Source organism: Anser anser (genome assembly GCF_964211835.1).
Source record: "Anser anser genome assembly, chromosome: 7".
NCBI classification, from domain to species: Eukaryota; Metazoa; Chordata; class Aves; order Anseriformes; family Anatidae; genus Anser; species Anser anser.
In genome coordinates this window covers 26,610,754-26,625,946 of record NC_139727.1, presented here as the reverse complement: position 1 = coordinate 26,625,946, position 15,193 = coordinate 26,610,754, and the positions used below count along the sequence as shown (strand labels likewise).

Sequence of the window (15,193 nt, the reverse complement as noted above, 5' to 3'; positions counted from 1 at the left end):
GGTACCCAGGCCTCAGCCCCAGCCATGAACATGACAGGTGGTGGAGGTGGAGGAGCGAGGGCCTACCTGCCTTCTCAGCGGGTACAGCTCCCTTCGACTGTAGCGCAATGAACAAGGCAGTCCTTGGGGCTATTGTAACCACTACCTGGTGCTGGTGCACACAAGTCAGAGAGAGGTGGGCACATATGCACGCTACACTGCCCTGCACATACAAAACATGGTGCTTACTGTCGACAGACTCGCGACCTTTCTTTGTTCTTGGCCATCCAAGCCTGGAGCTGCAGCACTGATGGCTGCTGGCTCAGCATGCAGGGAGCCCCTGCCAGTGTGCGCTGCCTACTGGCCCAGACAGGTACAGCAGAGCAAACAGCAGGAGGGATGCAAGCCTCTCAGCGCCAGCTGAGTCACGTAGCACAGCAGGGGCAATCCCTTCATCTTCATGAAGACCTCTGCTGTGAGGCTTTACTAGTGCCTGAGCTGCGGCTGGCACAAAACACCAGGACAGAAGCATGCCGCACCCCACCGAGAGGGAAATGGCCCTGCAAGATGCACATGAGGTCTGTGAGCTCTGCTCCCGCCCCACTCGCACAGCCACACATGCACCAAGCACTCCTCTCATCTCTCCTGACACTTGCACAGGTGCTTCCTGTATACAAGGGCAAACGTTTATTTACAGAGCAGCAGTACAGGGGACACAAACACTGCCCCAAGGAGAAGGGAGCTTTCCTCCTTCAGGGCATGGCAGCAGCACATAAGACACACCACCCCTGCAAAGGGCACCGCATCCCTCCCAGAACATAAGCACCATCTCCAGTGCCCTGCAGCAGGCACAGGTGAGGCACTCCTGGTCAGAGCCCCAGAACATGAGGCTGCAGGACAGCCTGTGTTTTGCCTTCAGCCCTGCCCCAGAGCAGCCCTGCTAGAGCAAAGAGGCGGGTCTGGGACACTGGAGGCACTGTGCTGACAAGGGAAGATGGTGTTCAGGGTCTATGGCTCTTCTGGGAGCTGAGAACCCAATAGCCTGGACAACCGCCCGTAGGGGTTTCTATTTCTAAGCTAGAAAAGCTTAGAGAGGCCCCAGCTCCTGGGAGACCAAGCGCATGGACACAGCACCCATCGGGGCTCTGCCGTGGGTGCTCCTGAAGGCTGGGCTCTGAAGCTGAACTACTCACAGCAATCCTCAGAGCAGCTTCCTCAGGCCAGCACAGATGTCCCACCCTGAGGTCCTGCACAGACAGGATAGACCAGGCTCCTGCTGCTGCTGAGAAGGCACTGGGAATGCGTTCACAGGTTGCTTTTAACGCTAAAGATGGACTCAGCAGTAGACTTTCACAGTCAAAATCCACAGCAGCTCAGCCTCGGTTGAGTCATTCCCTTCTGGGGCATGGCCCCATGCTCTGCTCCCCCGCTCCTGGCTGGAGGCAGGAGGCTTGAACAGCATGGGGTGACAGCAACTCACCCCTGCCCTCAGGCAAGCCGCTTGCCCTGCCAGCCCACGCTTCCTCCTGCCCATGGCAGCCAGCGCGGTGGGGCTGGAAGCACTGCAGGGCTGTGAGGAGGCACAGCCTCAGCCCCCTGGGGTGAGCAGCGGAGGCTGCAGGGCCCCCGGCAGTCCCAAGGCACAGGGTGGGGGCTCCTGCCCCCTGTCTCACGTGTACTCTGTCTTCCGGATGTAGCTGGAGGGCACGTAGCCCTGCTTGCCGTGGGCCTCGGCCAGCCACCACTCTCGATTGCCTGTGATGTCCTCAAACTGCAGGATCCTGAGTCTCTGGTTAGCTGACACGCTCAGCTCGTTGGTGTTTCGGCCTTTGAAGGTGTAGAGCGCGTAATAGACCTGCTGGGCAGAGGGAGGCGTCGGTCAGACAGGCACTCAGCGCAGCCTCGATGCTGCATGGCACAGGATGTGTGCACAGCGCTTTGCAGAAAACCGAGGCACAGCCAGAGCTTCCCCCACCCGCCCACCCATTTGCAGCCTTGGTCTGTGGCTCTGCACGTCTCCTCCTCCTCAGCCCCTTGCAACAGAGCAACCTCCACCTCACTCCTCTCCCTCGTCATGGCCAGGACGATTCAGCCTCCACCCAAGCGAGGGGAGGGTCGGCCCTCGGCACCCCCCGCCCCCCGGGCAGCTGAGAGCTCACCTGGTTGCCCTCTGACTCGCTGCTCTCCAGCCCGGAGTCTCTGTCCTCCACCGAGGACACAGGCCTGAGCCGCGCTTTGGCGGGGTGCCCATTGCGAGGGCCGGGGCTGTAGCCTGGCTCAGGGCGGCTGTAGCGGCGTGGAGATGTCACCACACCAGCCTCCAGCCTCTCCGTCCTGTCACCAGAGCTGAGCTGGGGCACAGAGGGGGAGTCCGTCTGCGAAGGGGACTGTGGGGGTTGGTATGGGTCTCCTGGGGAGGCAGAGTCCTGCAGGGGTTTCTGAGTGAAGGCCACGGCTGCCCCGCTGGGGCTGAAGGTCAGCGTGGTGCTGCTGTGCGGGGAGGAGCTGCTGTGCTCGGACTCGTTGGAAGAGTGGCTGCCCACGGAGACGTCCGACTGGCTGCGGCGCGGGTTGTAGGGCTTCAGAAAGGAGCTGTACACAAAGCCCTTGGTCACTGCGGAGACGGAGAGGAAAGGAGCTCAGATCAGGGACCTGGGGGACCAGAGGAGGGGAGTCGCAGCAGGCACCGAGGGCAGGAGCAGCCACCTACCCCCATTGTCTATGAGCCAGCGATTCTGGCTGCCCATAGGGTCCTTCTTCTTGATGACCCCCACGATGTCTCCCTCCAGCAGCGAGACATCCAGGTCTTGGGCAGCATTGAAATTGCGCTCTGCCTGGAAGAGGCTGTCGGGGGAATAGCGGGCCAGGAGGGCAGCTCGGATGTCGTCCGACTGCAGGAGGTAGCTGGGCTGCAGAGGAACAAGGCAGGCATGAACAGTGTCCCAGGCTCCCTGGTGAGCCCCGACACGGGGCAGAGGGAACTCACCAAGGCACCGAGCGGCTGCCGCCGGGCAGACTGACGCTCCATGGTCTTCCTCTCAAAAGGCTTCTTGGGAGCTGCCTGGGACTCTGGGAAAAAGGTGAAGGCCTGGAGCTGCTGGAGGACCCGGCTGTGCTCTTCCTGGAAGACGGCAATGAGGTTCCCCTCCCGGCCAGACACCTTCAGCAACTGAAACCAGAGCATGGTCAAAGTTAGATGGAAGCTACTGCCAAAAGTAGCCAAGAGCTACAGCAGCGACCATGCCAACTCCCAGGCCAAAAGGGGCTCTGAGCCCTGCCTGTGACTTCAATCAGGCCCAGACCTGCAGCACTGTCTGGATACAGCTCTGCGTGATCCCCAGGCTCATGGCCTGATGTTCTCCCAGGCAAACGCTGCCTTGCCACTGCTCCCGGAGCAGCAAGAGCACAAGTCCCACCTCGACCACCTCCCCACACAACCCCATCTCGATTAGACAATCCTTGCCCTGACAGAATCCCATGGGAACCCTCCCTGAGGCACTTAGGGACTGAAACAGCAGCAGCAGCATCCCCCTGCAGTGCGGGAGAGCTCGGGGACAAGCCCTGCGCAGAGATTAGTGCTGCACTGAGCTTGCAGCACTGTCTGTGCTCCAGGAACCCACCGACAGCAGGGGCCTCAGCTCCTCCAGGGCCAGGCGCACGAAGTCACAGTGTGCCTCGGCGTAGCCCCGCACGCAGCTGGCGAACAGCTCCTTGGCGAAGCACAGGAACTTGGGCAGCTCGTCCAGCAGCTGGGCATTAAGGGCCTCGTAGTTGTTGCGGGCCGACTGCAGCTCCTCCAGCGTTCGCTTGTCCTTCAGCTTCTCCGCTCGCTCTGTGCAGTTGTGGAAGTCGAGGAGCTTGTCAAAGCGTTTCTGCACCAGCTTGTGAGGCCCCGCAAACATGCTCAGCAGCTGGTTCAGCGGCGAGCTCACCAGCCGCTCCGTCCGCTCTTTCTGGTGGGCAGAGATGCAGGGAGCAGGTGAGATGAGGAGCTCTCTCCTCACATGCCTCGAACACCAGCAGCTCACCCTCTGGTACACAACCTCCCCAGGACAGCACAGGGTCCACCTCCCTGATGGCACCCTACCAGAGTTCCAGAGGTCCCGTCCAACACATATTATGCAATAACCCTACATAAATGTGCTAGCATGGAAAACGCTACAGGAAGAATGCTACGCTTCTGGCAGGGCTGAAAAAAATGTGTACCTAACAGGCATGCTCAAGGCACAACCTCAACCCACAGCCACCAAAGCTCTCAGGAGGCAAGAGCTGAATGGGGGTGCTCACACCTATTCTGGGCTGCGTTACCCGTGCAGCCACCCACGGGTGGGAGAGCCCCAGAGGGGTGCCTGCAGCACGCGAGGACATAGGCTCACTCACAAAGTTGGAGAAGAGCTGGTCGCTGATGAGCCGGTTCACTTTCTGGAACTGGTCCAAGTCCCCACTGCCTTTCTCCATGCACAGGTCCCACATGCTGACCGCTGCCAGAGCCTTCATGCAGGCTGACTCCTGCATCAGGGACACGCAGTCAGCACAGCCACGCTTGCCACCCAGGGGAACGGGGCTCCCAGGGCAGGCTCACGCTCCTGGGGCAGCCCAGACCCCCAGAGGCCAACCCCCAGGCAGGGCTGAGGGCAGAAGCATTGCCACGTGGTACTGCAGGTACGCACCATGCAGGCAGGAGGGGCAGCACATGGCGAGCCCCACATCACACCCAGACTCACCCGGACGTGCTGCAGGTAGAGCGAAAGGTCCCTGATGAAGGACTTGATCAGCCTCTCTTGCATCCGAAAATTTTTCTCTGTCTCCTCAAAGGCTTCATCCTTCAGCTGTGAGAGAAAAGGGCTCAAGGGAGGCAATGCAGGAGTCTGGCACCTCCCGGAGTGGGAGATGTGGGGCCTCCTGCCCACAAGCCAGGGAGCAGAGACGGGTGGTTCAGAACCTAAGCTCACTCTGCCTTGCTGGCCTGGATGAGAACTACTCCCTGGGGAAGGGATGTGGGGAGTCAGCAGGTACCACCATCTCCTTGAGCACCACAGGGTGTAAGTGTACCTGGCAGGTGATGCACATTACCTGGGGTGCAAAGCCCGTGAGATGCTTGAGGTGGCTGCTCACACGGTTGGATTTCTTGATGATAGAGTGGAAGTTGAGCTTGGAGATCTTTTCCATGAGGCTATCTTCATCCCCTTTCCGGTACTTCAGCACTAAAAAGATTGAAGTAGAAATCAGAACCCTTATCAGCACAATGTTAACATTAAATACATATTCTCATCTTATCATTCTTGTTTGCATTTCATGGCTATGTATTCAGCAATTGCATACATTTCATATCACTATCACAAGAAACAGCTCATGTCAGATGTGTACTACATTATCCTTTGCGTGTTGTATCTCATGCTTAGATTTTTAAAAGCAGCTCTCTTATGGCACTGCTGCGAGGGCGCAGTTTATTGAGGTCAGATTCCCTCCAGGACCATGCAGTTGACAGACTCCAATATACCCAGCTCCTGCCCCTTGTACCCCAGCTCTACCCAGCTACTCACCCAGGTCCTTCCGACGCTTGTACTCATTGATGTTGACGTTGATTTCTTTGACTGCAAGGAGAGCAGCTGTGAGCGGAGCCTTGTCAGGGTGAGACTCAGGGGTGGCGCTCAGCAGCTCCATCAGCAGCAGCGGGTACCGCATCACCCTTTGCACTGGCTTGATGAGGAAGGAGCCCAGGTTAATGTAGTTTGTGCAGCCCCTGGGAAGTTGGGACAAAGAAGATGCAACAGGTTTCAATCCAGCTCTGCCCCCCTGAACTGACCCCAATCAGACCCAGAGCACCAACACCTCCAAATCCACCGTACTTCCTAAGTCAGGCCACCCTCACCTCCAAACCCACTGTGCTCCTGAACCCGCAGTGGTTTCAGATCAGCCCCAGGTTTCCAGACCTCACTAAAACCAGGTGACTCTTCCCAGCCAGGACCCTCTCCATCACCAGACCCACTGTGGGACCCCACACAGGTACAGCCTCGAATGTACCAGAGCTCCACCTGCCTCAGACTCCATCCCACCACCCTACTGCTGGATCTGGCCCGCAATGCAAGGCAGACTGTGCTCAGGACCGCAGCCAGCACGGGGCTCTCCTTCCTCCCTGGGGCTGGTGGCTCCCCAAACCTGTTTTCAGCCCAAGACCTCCCCTCGCCTCACCACCTAACTGTACAGCCCACCCGTTGCCACTGCTGCGACCGTGCCGCAGGCAGGACCCCCAGACATGCGCCCAGCCGGTGGCGGGAGGTGAGTCACGAGGGAGCAGCCAGGCCAAGACAGACGGACAAGCGGGGACTAACAGGAAGGAGGCACTTACCACTCACTGTACAGGCTCCTGCCGGCCCACAGAGTGCCAAAAAGCAAAGAAAAGCAACAGGTTAACGGTGCAGCAGGCGTGCACTCCCGCAGCCAGCACCCTCCCACAGTGACAGTGACGCTGCCATGGCAGCTTTGTCCCGTGGCAGCGGGAGACGTGGCATATGCCGAGGCAGGCAAAGTGGCTCATTTCTTCACCAGCCACGGTGGTGCAGCGCTTGGGGAATAAGAACCTTAAACCCAGGGCATGCTGCCTTCTCCCTACTTTGGTGGCGCTACAGGTGTCCCAGCCCCTGTGCATTGGGGCAGAGGGGCAGGGACGCTGAGGAGTGAACCCCCTACCCCAGCCTGATGGCCACCACTGCAAGAGGCTCCAACCTGAGGCTATCCAGCAGGTCCACCAGTAGTTTCTGGATCTTCTCATCCTTCTCGTAAGTTTCCAGCAGTGCAATGGCCTCATCATGGTTCTGGCAATACACCCTGTAGACGCTCTCCAGCTCTGCACGCTGTGCCAGAAACACCGGCCCTGCACACGGCAGCAAAGTGGGACGTCAGTGTCTCCAGGCCCCCCTTGCCTTCCACAACCATGCTGCATTCATGGTGAGACACTCTGCGTCCCCCTTCCACACACACAGCTTGAGAGGACATTGTTACGGGAGCACCCAGGATGTCTCCTTGTCACCCTCAGCATGCCCACCCATCCTGCGTGCTTCACTGTCACTACAGACCAGGTGGTGTGGGCAACTGGGGACAGAAATGGGAAGCCATGCACCAAGGGCATGTCGTGATAACTCACCAGGACATGTTCACTCAGGCTCTGAGGGGACTGTTTACCTAGCTGAGGAGCCACAAAGGGACCCCAGGAACCAAAGGCAGAGAGACCTCAACCTTATCCAGTTCTCCAGGGGGTGACTGGTCGGTGACACTGGGAGCGGAGAGCCACATGGGGAACAAAGGCACGGGCTGCCCAGGGCCTGAGCTGGCTGTGCAGGTGTGAGGAGTGGGGCACTCTTTGGGGAAGGAGCCAGGGAAGGACAGGGAGTGACCCACGGGGCAACACAGGTCTTCATGGCTTCACCAGTGGACTGATGAGCACTGACAGGGACCAGCAGGGAGGAAACTCTCCCAGGATTTAAACTGCTCTGTTCTGCCACCCCACTAGCAAACCATATCCTGCTGAGAAAAGGCAACAGCAGAGTTCATACCAATGGCATCTGAAGCCTCCAAGGTGGACAGCAGCTGCTTAGAGAAGCTTATCACCACTTGGATGTTTCCAAAAAGACCCTCGAAGTCTACACTCTGCATCTGGGGAATGGAAAGAGAGATGTCCTGGATGGGAGAACACGTCCCAGCCAGACCCAACAGCCATCCCTTGCCCTCCTGCAACCCATCAGCCCTCAGCTCCCCATCAGCCACCCAGCTTGGCCTGCTCCCACCACAGTGACTGTACTCACTCCCTTGTCCTCCCTGTGCATTGAAATTCTCCCTCCTTATGTGTACTACCACTCCTCCTTCCCAGCAATTTCATCCCTGCCTTTGTTCACCTGACATTCTCCCTCTCTTCCCACCAATTCTGTCACGATGCCAAGACCCCGTATTTTCTTTCTCATGACAATGAATTTAACCTACAAGACAAATGAAGAGGAGAACAGTTCCCCGCTCCACCCAGGAAATTAATCTGTGATACTTGCTGCTAGGTTTCTTGCTCTCAGCAACAGGGAGAGCTCAGCAGGATACCAAAACAAATGGGATATTTCTATGAGCGCAAGGAGCAACATGAATCATCCTGCTGCCCCCAGCATATCTGAATTTCCCCTGTGGGTTCCTTTGCTGCTCCAAGAACAAAGCAGACTCAGTATCCTCACCCTACCCCATTAATGCCACATTGTAGCCTGCCCCCACACTCCTACCTGTGCCTGCTGCAGGGGCACCATGATCCTCTCCACGCACATCTCCAGGTCTCGGATGTAGTCCCTCTCTGTCTGGAGCAGTTCCTCAATAACCTTGGACCTCTTCTCCAGCATCCTGTGCTCTGGGCTCTCGCTGGCAGCTGAGGACGTCTCCAGGGATGGTGTCTGGGAGGACAGGAGGGTCATCTCTGCAAGACAGACAAGCACGATCAGCGTCCTTCAGCGATGCCTGGCCTGACCCTCGCTAGGCAAGGCCAGGAGACAAGCAGCAGCTGAACTGCACCCACAACCTGTGAGACTGCCAAACACGATGGTTAGAGCAGGGCCAGCAGGCTGCCCCCGGCTGCTCCCACAGCCTGCCTCTACCACCAGCCCTCACAGCACCAGTACCGCTGTACTGGGGACCCAGTGCTGAGTGCTGCAGGACAGGGACAGCTTGCAGAGCCTGTCCCTGCCCACCCCATGCCTCCTGCCCTCCTGCCGCCAAAACTTCAGTTGCGGTAATCCAAATATTCACCGGCCACTTCCCTGCTGCTCCTGGCATGGGGGCCAGCAGACACCAAGCCACACAAACCTGCCCCGGGCCTGTGACGCCAGCTGGGCCCTGGTATCCCGACGCACACCCCTCTCCTTCCTCTGCCCCCAACTCTGCTGCCCCAGGAAACTCTCGGTGGGGCTGAGCCCTGCTCTCCTCCTCGCCCCCTTGCCCCAGCAGAGGAGCTGCCGACCGGCGGCCGGCTGGGGCCTGGCTGTGGCAGCCTGGCGATGGCGGCTGTCCCCTCCCCTGGGGCTGCGAACAGGGTCTCCATTTTCCAGCTCCGGGGCATTTCCATCTGAATAGCCGAAAAGGCCTCCAGGCACCCACAATGGGGCTGCCGGCGGCAAAGCCTGGAGCTGGACCGTGACCAGAAGCACTCGTGCAAGGCCAGGAAAGCCCTGCCCGGGTGGGACCGAGGCGGCCAGGACCCACGGCCGGCACCGAGGCCGAGCCCTGGCGAAGCTGCAGGCAGCGGGGGGACAGTGTGGGCTGCACGGGGCACAGGCACGGGGCAGCCGCATGCACCCCACAATGACACGGGTGGGTGCCAGGCCAGGGAGGGCCCGGTGCCCCCAGCACAGCCCAGGGACGTGCCCCATGCCCAGGACCACTGTCCCCTCACAGTCTCCCCACCTGGCAAACCGCTGGCGTGCGACAAGGGGAGCGCAGCACAGGGAGCCCCACGTCTGGGGGCTCGCCGCCCTCCTCCCCTTCCCTATCCCAGGCACAGGCTGCTGGTTTTCCTCCTGGTTTTCGGTCCCACCTGCGGCTCCCCCGCCAGCCCGGCCCCCTCCCATTTTCATTCAGGTTCAGACATTTTATCCCAGCGGATTCCTGGGCCCCCGGCAACTCGGTACCCACCTGCCTGCTGCTCCACCGGGTGCCCCCCGGCCAGAAACACAGCAAAAGCACGCCCCAAACTCAGCCGGAGAGCCCCCCCAGCCAGGCTGTGGCCCAGAAACTCAGCCCTCCTGCACTTCATTGCTGCTTTGCAGAACTGGCACCCACGGGGCTCGCAGCCCCTTGCGGCACACCCCAGCCTGCCTCGGATCCGTGGTTTTCGGCAATTAGCCGATTTGACAAATGTTCCTCAACTCCAGCTGTCTCCCACGCATCGCCAGCTGCTGCATTTCATCGGGGTTTTATCAGGGCTGTGGACAGGCCCCCAGCTCTGATATTTGTACAAGTACTTTTGCAGGACAGGCACGTCCAGATCCCCACCTCCCTGACCTCTCCGGTTGCAAGCCTCAGGCAACAGCAGGCCGAGCGTGGGGGGAAGACGGCGCTGACACCAGCCCCGGCCCTGGGAGGCTCCGCGTTATCCAGGGGCCTGGCACCCACCGCACATCCCCTGCAGACCCCAGTGCTCCCCACCACCAGGTGCTGGGGCTGCCGGGCCCCGCAGGGTAACCACCGTATCCAGCAGTGGTGTGAATGCCGGATGGGAAATCGAATCGCCTAAACCGATGGCTGCCTCGGCTTCCCCAGCCAGCTTTATCACACCAAACGCAGCAGGAGCCTGTGAGGAGGGATGGGGAGCAGACGCCGGGTTTTACATTTACTCACTGTTTGCATTTCCACAGCATCTGGAAAGCCTCAGTTACAGACCAGGCCCTACCCTGCAGGGTCCTCTGCAAACACACCACAAAGGTGTCCTGCAGGGCCACGGTGCTCAAAGTGTGAACCCAACACCAGACAAAAAAAGGACACAGAAACTCAGAAAATATGGCCAGCAGCTCTCTGCAGCTCCTAGCTCACGAACAGTAGAGAAACAGAAACAATAAATGAGTTATTTTAAAGAGGATTTTTTTTTTCTAAAGGAATGTCATTTGTTTTCCAGGAAAGCAAACTCAAGTGGCAGGGCAACATGGAAGAAGCACGAAGGTGTTAACTGAAATGTAAACAGGTGAGTGAAACCAAGGCAAGGTGTGCGTGTGAGCTGATACTGAATGAGCTGACAAAGCATGGGGTGGCCCCAGGAAGTCTTGAAAATGAGCCTGTATTCAACAACAGCCAGAAATGACCCATGAATATCCCGAGCCGGAAGGGACCCACAGGGATCACCCAATCCAACTCCTGGGAAAGATTAAATTGATTCAAGTTCAAAAGGGAAAGATTAAATTTACAATGGCCAAAGATTTGAATTTTGCATTTATCCACATGCGAAGTGACAATCACCCTGCCTGAACTTTGCACAGGAAATCTCGGACTTTACCACATTGCCTAACAATCCTGCTGTGCTCCCTCATTCAGCTGTAGCTATCTGGTGGCTGCAGGAATAAGTCTGACTGCAAGGAAGCTCTTGCTTGGGCAAACCAGGTCCTCAGATCCTTGCTCCTGGCCATTTCCAACAGCTCTGTGCTGGAGAGCTATGGGAGGCTTCCAGGAGCAGCAGGCGCCTCTTCTGCCAGCCCTGCCTTGCACAGCCCTGCCCCAAGCAGGGCAATGTCCCCTCTGCACCCACGCCGTGGGGCTGGCTCCAGATCACCGGAGCGGAGCTGGGCATCCCCAGCACCAGGGCGGCTCCCCACACTCCAGCAAGCAAACCCCGATCACAAAAACCTCCATCAGGCACCCTGAGGCAAGGCTTTGGCTGACACTCCTGAGGTCTCCAGCTCCACAACACCTTTCCTCTGCAGGTCTCAAATGCCTGTCCGGGGAAGGAAAATTAAAACCTTTCCTGCACAAGTTTTAAGCCCATAATGGTCATCAGTGCAGCTTGCCTGACCTGGCGCGATGCTGTCTGCCAGTTCCACCCACTTAAACTGTGTCAGTGTTTCCATTATTGTGCCTGTGATTTCCGAATACTCAAACAAATTAATTCCCCTCTGGCCTTCTTGCCCTTTCTGAATACTTCAAGATTTATTTAAAAACAAGGCAGCTGCAGAGGATGGCTCTTATGACTCTTGCCATTTATCACCAGCCCAGCATCCTCCTTCAGCCATGAACTCAAAATGCCATCCTGCTTCTTTCCAAACACTCAGAGCTCAAAAAATACAAATACAGATACATATTTTTTTTAATACTTGGCAATCCCACCTTATTGGTATGGACAATTCGTAGGACTTGTTGTATTTAAAATCTCCCCTTTTTGTATTTTATATAATCTCTTTTGATTGCCGTCATTTTCTTTTTCTTTGCTTGTTACATTTTTGTATATGTCTAATTGCAGTAATCCTTAAATGAGGCTTATTAAGCATTTAATTAAACTCACCCTCTTTCACAGCTGTGGGTTTTGGTCATCTAATAAATACTTTTTTAACAAATCCCCATTCAAATGTTACCGCTCTACCCAAGCCATCAACTCTGGAGGCCCCAAGACACACACCACAGCTGGATTGGTCTCCGTTACTCTGCAGGAATGCTACTGGTATTTCTAACGAAGCCACCAAATTCCAGTCCAGTGACAAATTCATGTTTACCCACGATACAGATGCCAAAAGGGCATTCAGAAATACTCTTCCAAAAACAGTGTTCTCAATCACAACGTTTAGAGACTCAAATTTTGTTCTCTTCCAGCTCTCACATGAGCTCTGCGATATGTATCTCCAAAGGAAAATCCCTAACAACATTTTTTTTTTTCTCTATCCCTTTTGGGGTATTTGTGACAAACTAGCTCTCTTTGTTGCTCTGGCAGCCTGCGGCAGTCTCCCAGTTGTGCCTGCTTCTGAGCCTTGCTGGTCCACGTGCTGATGCACGGGAGGCCCAAGGGCAATGTGTAACCCATCTGCTGGCAAACAGGCAGCGAGGTGTCGGGGTGGAGCACACTCCCACCTCCGCCCTTCCCGTGGAGATCATGTTTTTAATACTGCAACCACACGGCTCAGGCTGCTTGTCTCAGAAATGCCACTTTCATTGATGTTCTTCCACCGCAAGAAAATGTCCAATTCTTATAACCGAGCTGCCGGTGTGAGCACAGGCACAGCTAAGAGCTTAGCTCCCTGCCCCACTTTGTGAGCAGAGTTAATCCACGAGCACCGGACCCAGCAGAATTTGCACCCATCCCGCGGAGGCCAGCAGCTCCCCCAGAGGGCCGCGTCGCCTCCCCGCTTCTCCTTTCCAGGGCTCACCTGCCAGCATCCCCCGTCACCCCGTGCTCCCGCGGCGCAGCCTCGAGGGCCCAGGCTGCTAACCCTGTCCGGAGAGGGATGTGCTGTCCATCGGCCGCTACGGCTGCGGCTGGGCACCCCGCTGCCTCTGCCTGTGCCTCCTGAGCCGAGCCCAAGGAGCCTCAGCACCGAGGACGAGCCCTGCGCCTGCTCGCTCGGCGCCAGCCTCCGAGCGGAGCTGCACCCGCCTGCAAGAGTCCAGCCCCAGGCTCAGGGCCCAGCACAGGCAGGCAGTGACTCAGGACAAAACAAACCAGCTGCAAATATTTGAGGTATGTGGACGCCAGGAGGGGAGGGGTTACTGCCTAGCAAGAGAGGAGAGGGGATGAAACTAGGGCGGGGAATAATTAATCCGAGCGAAAGGCTGAGCTCCCTGCCAGGAGCAGGATCTGCCTGGGGTGAAAACTCTCGCTCTGGACACAGGTAGTAAGTAGTAAGTCCTCGGCACAATATATCTACTGCTCCGAAAGAAACAGACTGAATATATTCAGCGGCTCACTGCTTAGGAGCAATGAGAGAAATCCAAACCCTAAGGATGAGCTGAACAGGAGCAGACTGGGGCACTTCTCCAGGGCCGCCAGAAAGTCTCATCTCAAAGGTGTCCCACGCAGAGCCTGGTGGCTCCCCCAACATGGCCTCGGAGGTCCCGTGGCACAGGTGAGCCGTGGGGCCCTGCTGGGCTCCTTGCTGGAGCAAACTGCACTCTCAAACCTTGGAGGATGGGGACTAACAAGACGCTCACTGGCAAAGACAGGCGAGAAGCCCTGGGACGGGCAGGGGTTCTCATGGTCCTCCCAGGACCTCTCCCTCCCGGCTGTCCCTGCCTTCCCTGCCCTTACGTGCCTCTTGGCTGCCCTCTGCTACCATGGACTCCAACGCTGAGGCAGGACATCGATAAAAAAACGACTGCGAGCAAAAACAGCAAGAGAAAATAGAATGAAAACTGGAAGTTCTTTAAAAGGATGTCTTAAGCAGATAATCCAAACAAACACTGTTATGCAATCAAAAAAGAGAACAATAGTGATGGAAAATTTGTCGTGGGCCTGTGCTTCGATAGAGGCAGCAAATACAAACACATGAATGAATACAGAAAAACATACAATAGACAATAGATATTGGGCGAACTTTCAAGTACAGAAAAATTAGAAGAAAGATATCAAGAAAAATCCATGGATGGCAGAATTAAGAATTCAGGTTTTGTTTTTTAAATGAGGGAATAAAGTGCTACTTTATAATCCAATTTTATTTCCACCCAGGACAAAAGAAATACTTAAAATGATCTAATCCTGTAATAAGCAGAGAGAGTAACATTCTTGATAAGATGGTGAAAAGGCAAAATTATACAATAAATGTTCTGTTTCTTTCCACCTAAAAAGCTGAGATAAGACCTTGCTAACTGGCACCTCAAAAACCCATTGCCAGTGGAGAATATCTAGAAAAGAGGGCATTTCCAATCACATTCTCCACAAACTGAATTTAGAGTTGATCCTTTATAATATTTTCAAAGTAAATGGGAAATCACTGAACATTGATTTCGTAGGATCGCAAATAAGGATTACACATACTAGTCGCTAACTGAGCCCAGGTATTTTGAACAAGATGGAAACACTCAAGCCAAGTAGGTTTAACACAGACAAATGCATTAATGTATTAATGAGGATAGGAAATGCAGCCACACGCAGGGCTGTGTTCTGGGACTAGTGACTCTGCTCAGGTCAGCCAAAACTCAGCAAAAGTTCCCAGAGTGCAGCAAAAGTGTGTGTGGGGATCTGGGACAAGGGACAGGAGTGCAGCAACCTAGACACTCACCTAGGATGTCCACTGCTGCTTTGAAGTCCACTATTTTAAGAGTAAGAACTGAAAAATAAGTGAAGATCAGGAAGAATAAACACTGACAGGTCTTTCTGTGAGTCTGTGCCATGAGTATTTTAAGACCATTAATTACACAGACCTGAAGACTGAAAAATTACTGGTTGAACCGAAGGCTGGTAATTACAGTACCTGCCTGAGAAAAAAATACCATCAACTAAAAAGCTGTAATTTAGCAGAAAAAGGTTGCAGGTTGAGAGCTGAAATACAACACATTAGCATGCAAAACATTCAAGAGGGATGGTGAGTAAGCAGCACCGCTATGTCAGGAGGAGTCTCCTTCTGTTGGAGCATCAGGCAGACACATCTGAGCCTCCTCTCGGAAGAGATGCTCTAACCAAGTAGCTGTCACTGTGCTGCACCACAGAGAAATCTGCGAGAAGTTGTCCTGGTTCCAGTTAGGACAGAGTTAAGTAGCTCATAGTAGCTGGTAGGGTGCT

General features: G+C 55.8%; 1 protein-coding gene across 7 annotated transcripts in view; it reads right to left on the bottom strand.

Annotated features, from left to right (window-relative positions):
* Positions 1-647: 647 nt before the first annotated feature.
* Positions 648-15,193, bottom strand: part of DNMBP (dynamin binding protein) — a 33,257-nt gene continuing 18,711 nt past the window's right edge. For 6 of the 7 annotated variants that reach the window (XM_083843236.1, XM_083843238.1, XM_083843237.1 and 3 more), the window contains 13 exons: positions 8,238-8,425; positions 7,533-7,632; positions 6,706-6,853; positions 6,329-6,346; positions 5,523-5,722; positions 5,053-5,183; positions 4,704-4,808; positions 4,360-4,488; positions 3,600-3,932; positions 2,966-3,148; positions 2,690-2,888; positions 2,139-2,593; positions 648-1,834 (listed from right to left, as the gene is read on the bottom strand). In XM_083843236.1, coding sequence (XP_083699362.1) covers positions 1,649-1,834; positions 2,139-2,593; positions 2,690-2,888; positions 2,966-3,148; positions 3,600-3,932; positions 4,360-4,488; positions 4,704-4,808; positions 5,053-5,183; positions 5,523-5,722; positions 6,329-6,346; positions 6,706-6,853; positions 7,533-7,632; positions 8,238-8,425 — 2,375 coding nt within the window. In that variant the 3' untranslated portion in view covers positions 648-1,648. The remainder of the gene's footprint in view (positions 1,835-2,138; positions 2,594-2,689; positions 2,889-2,965; positions 3,149-3,599; positions 3,933-4,359; positions 4,489-4,703; positions 4,809-5,052; positions 5,184-5,522; positions 5,723-6,328; positions 6,347-6,705; positions 6,854-7,532; positions 7,633-8,237; positions 8,426-15,193) is intronic. The other variant, XM_083843235.1, reaches the window with a different exon arrangement.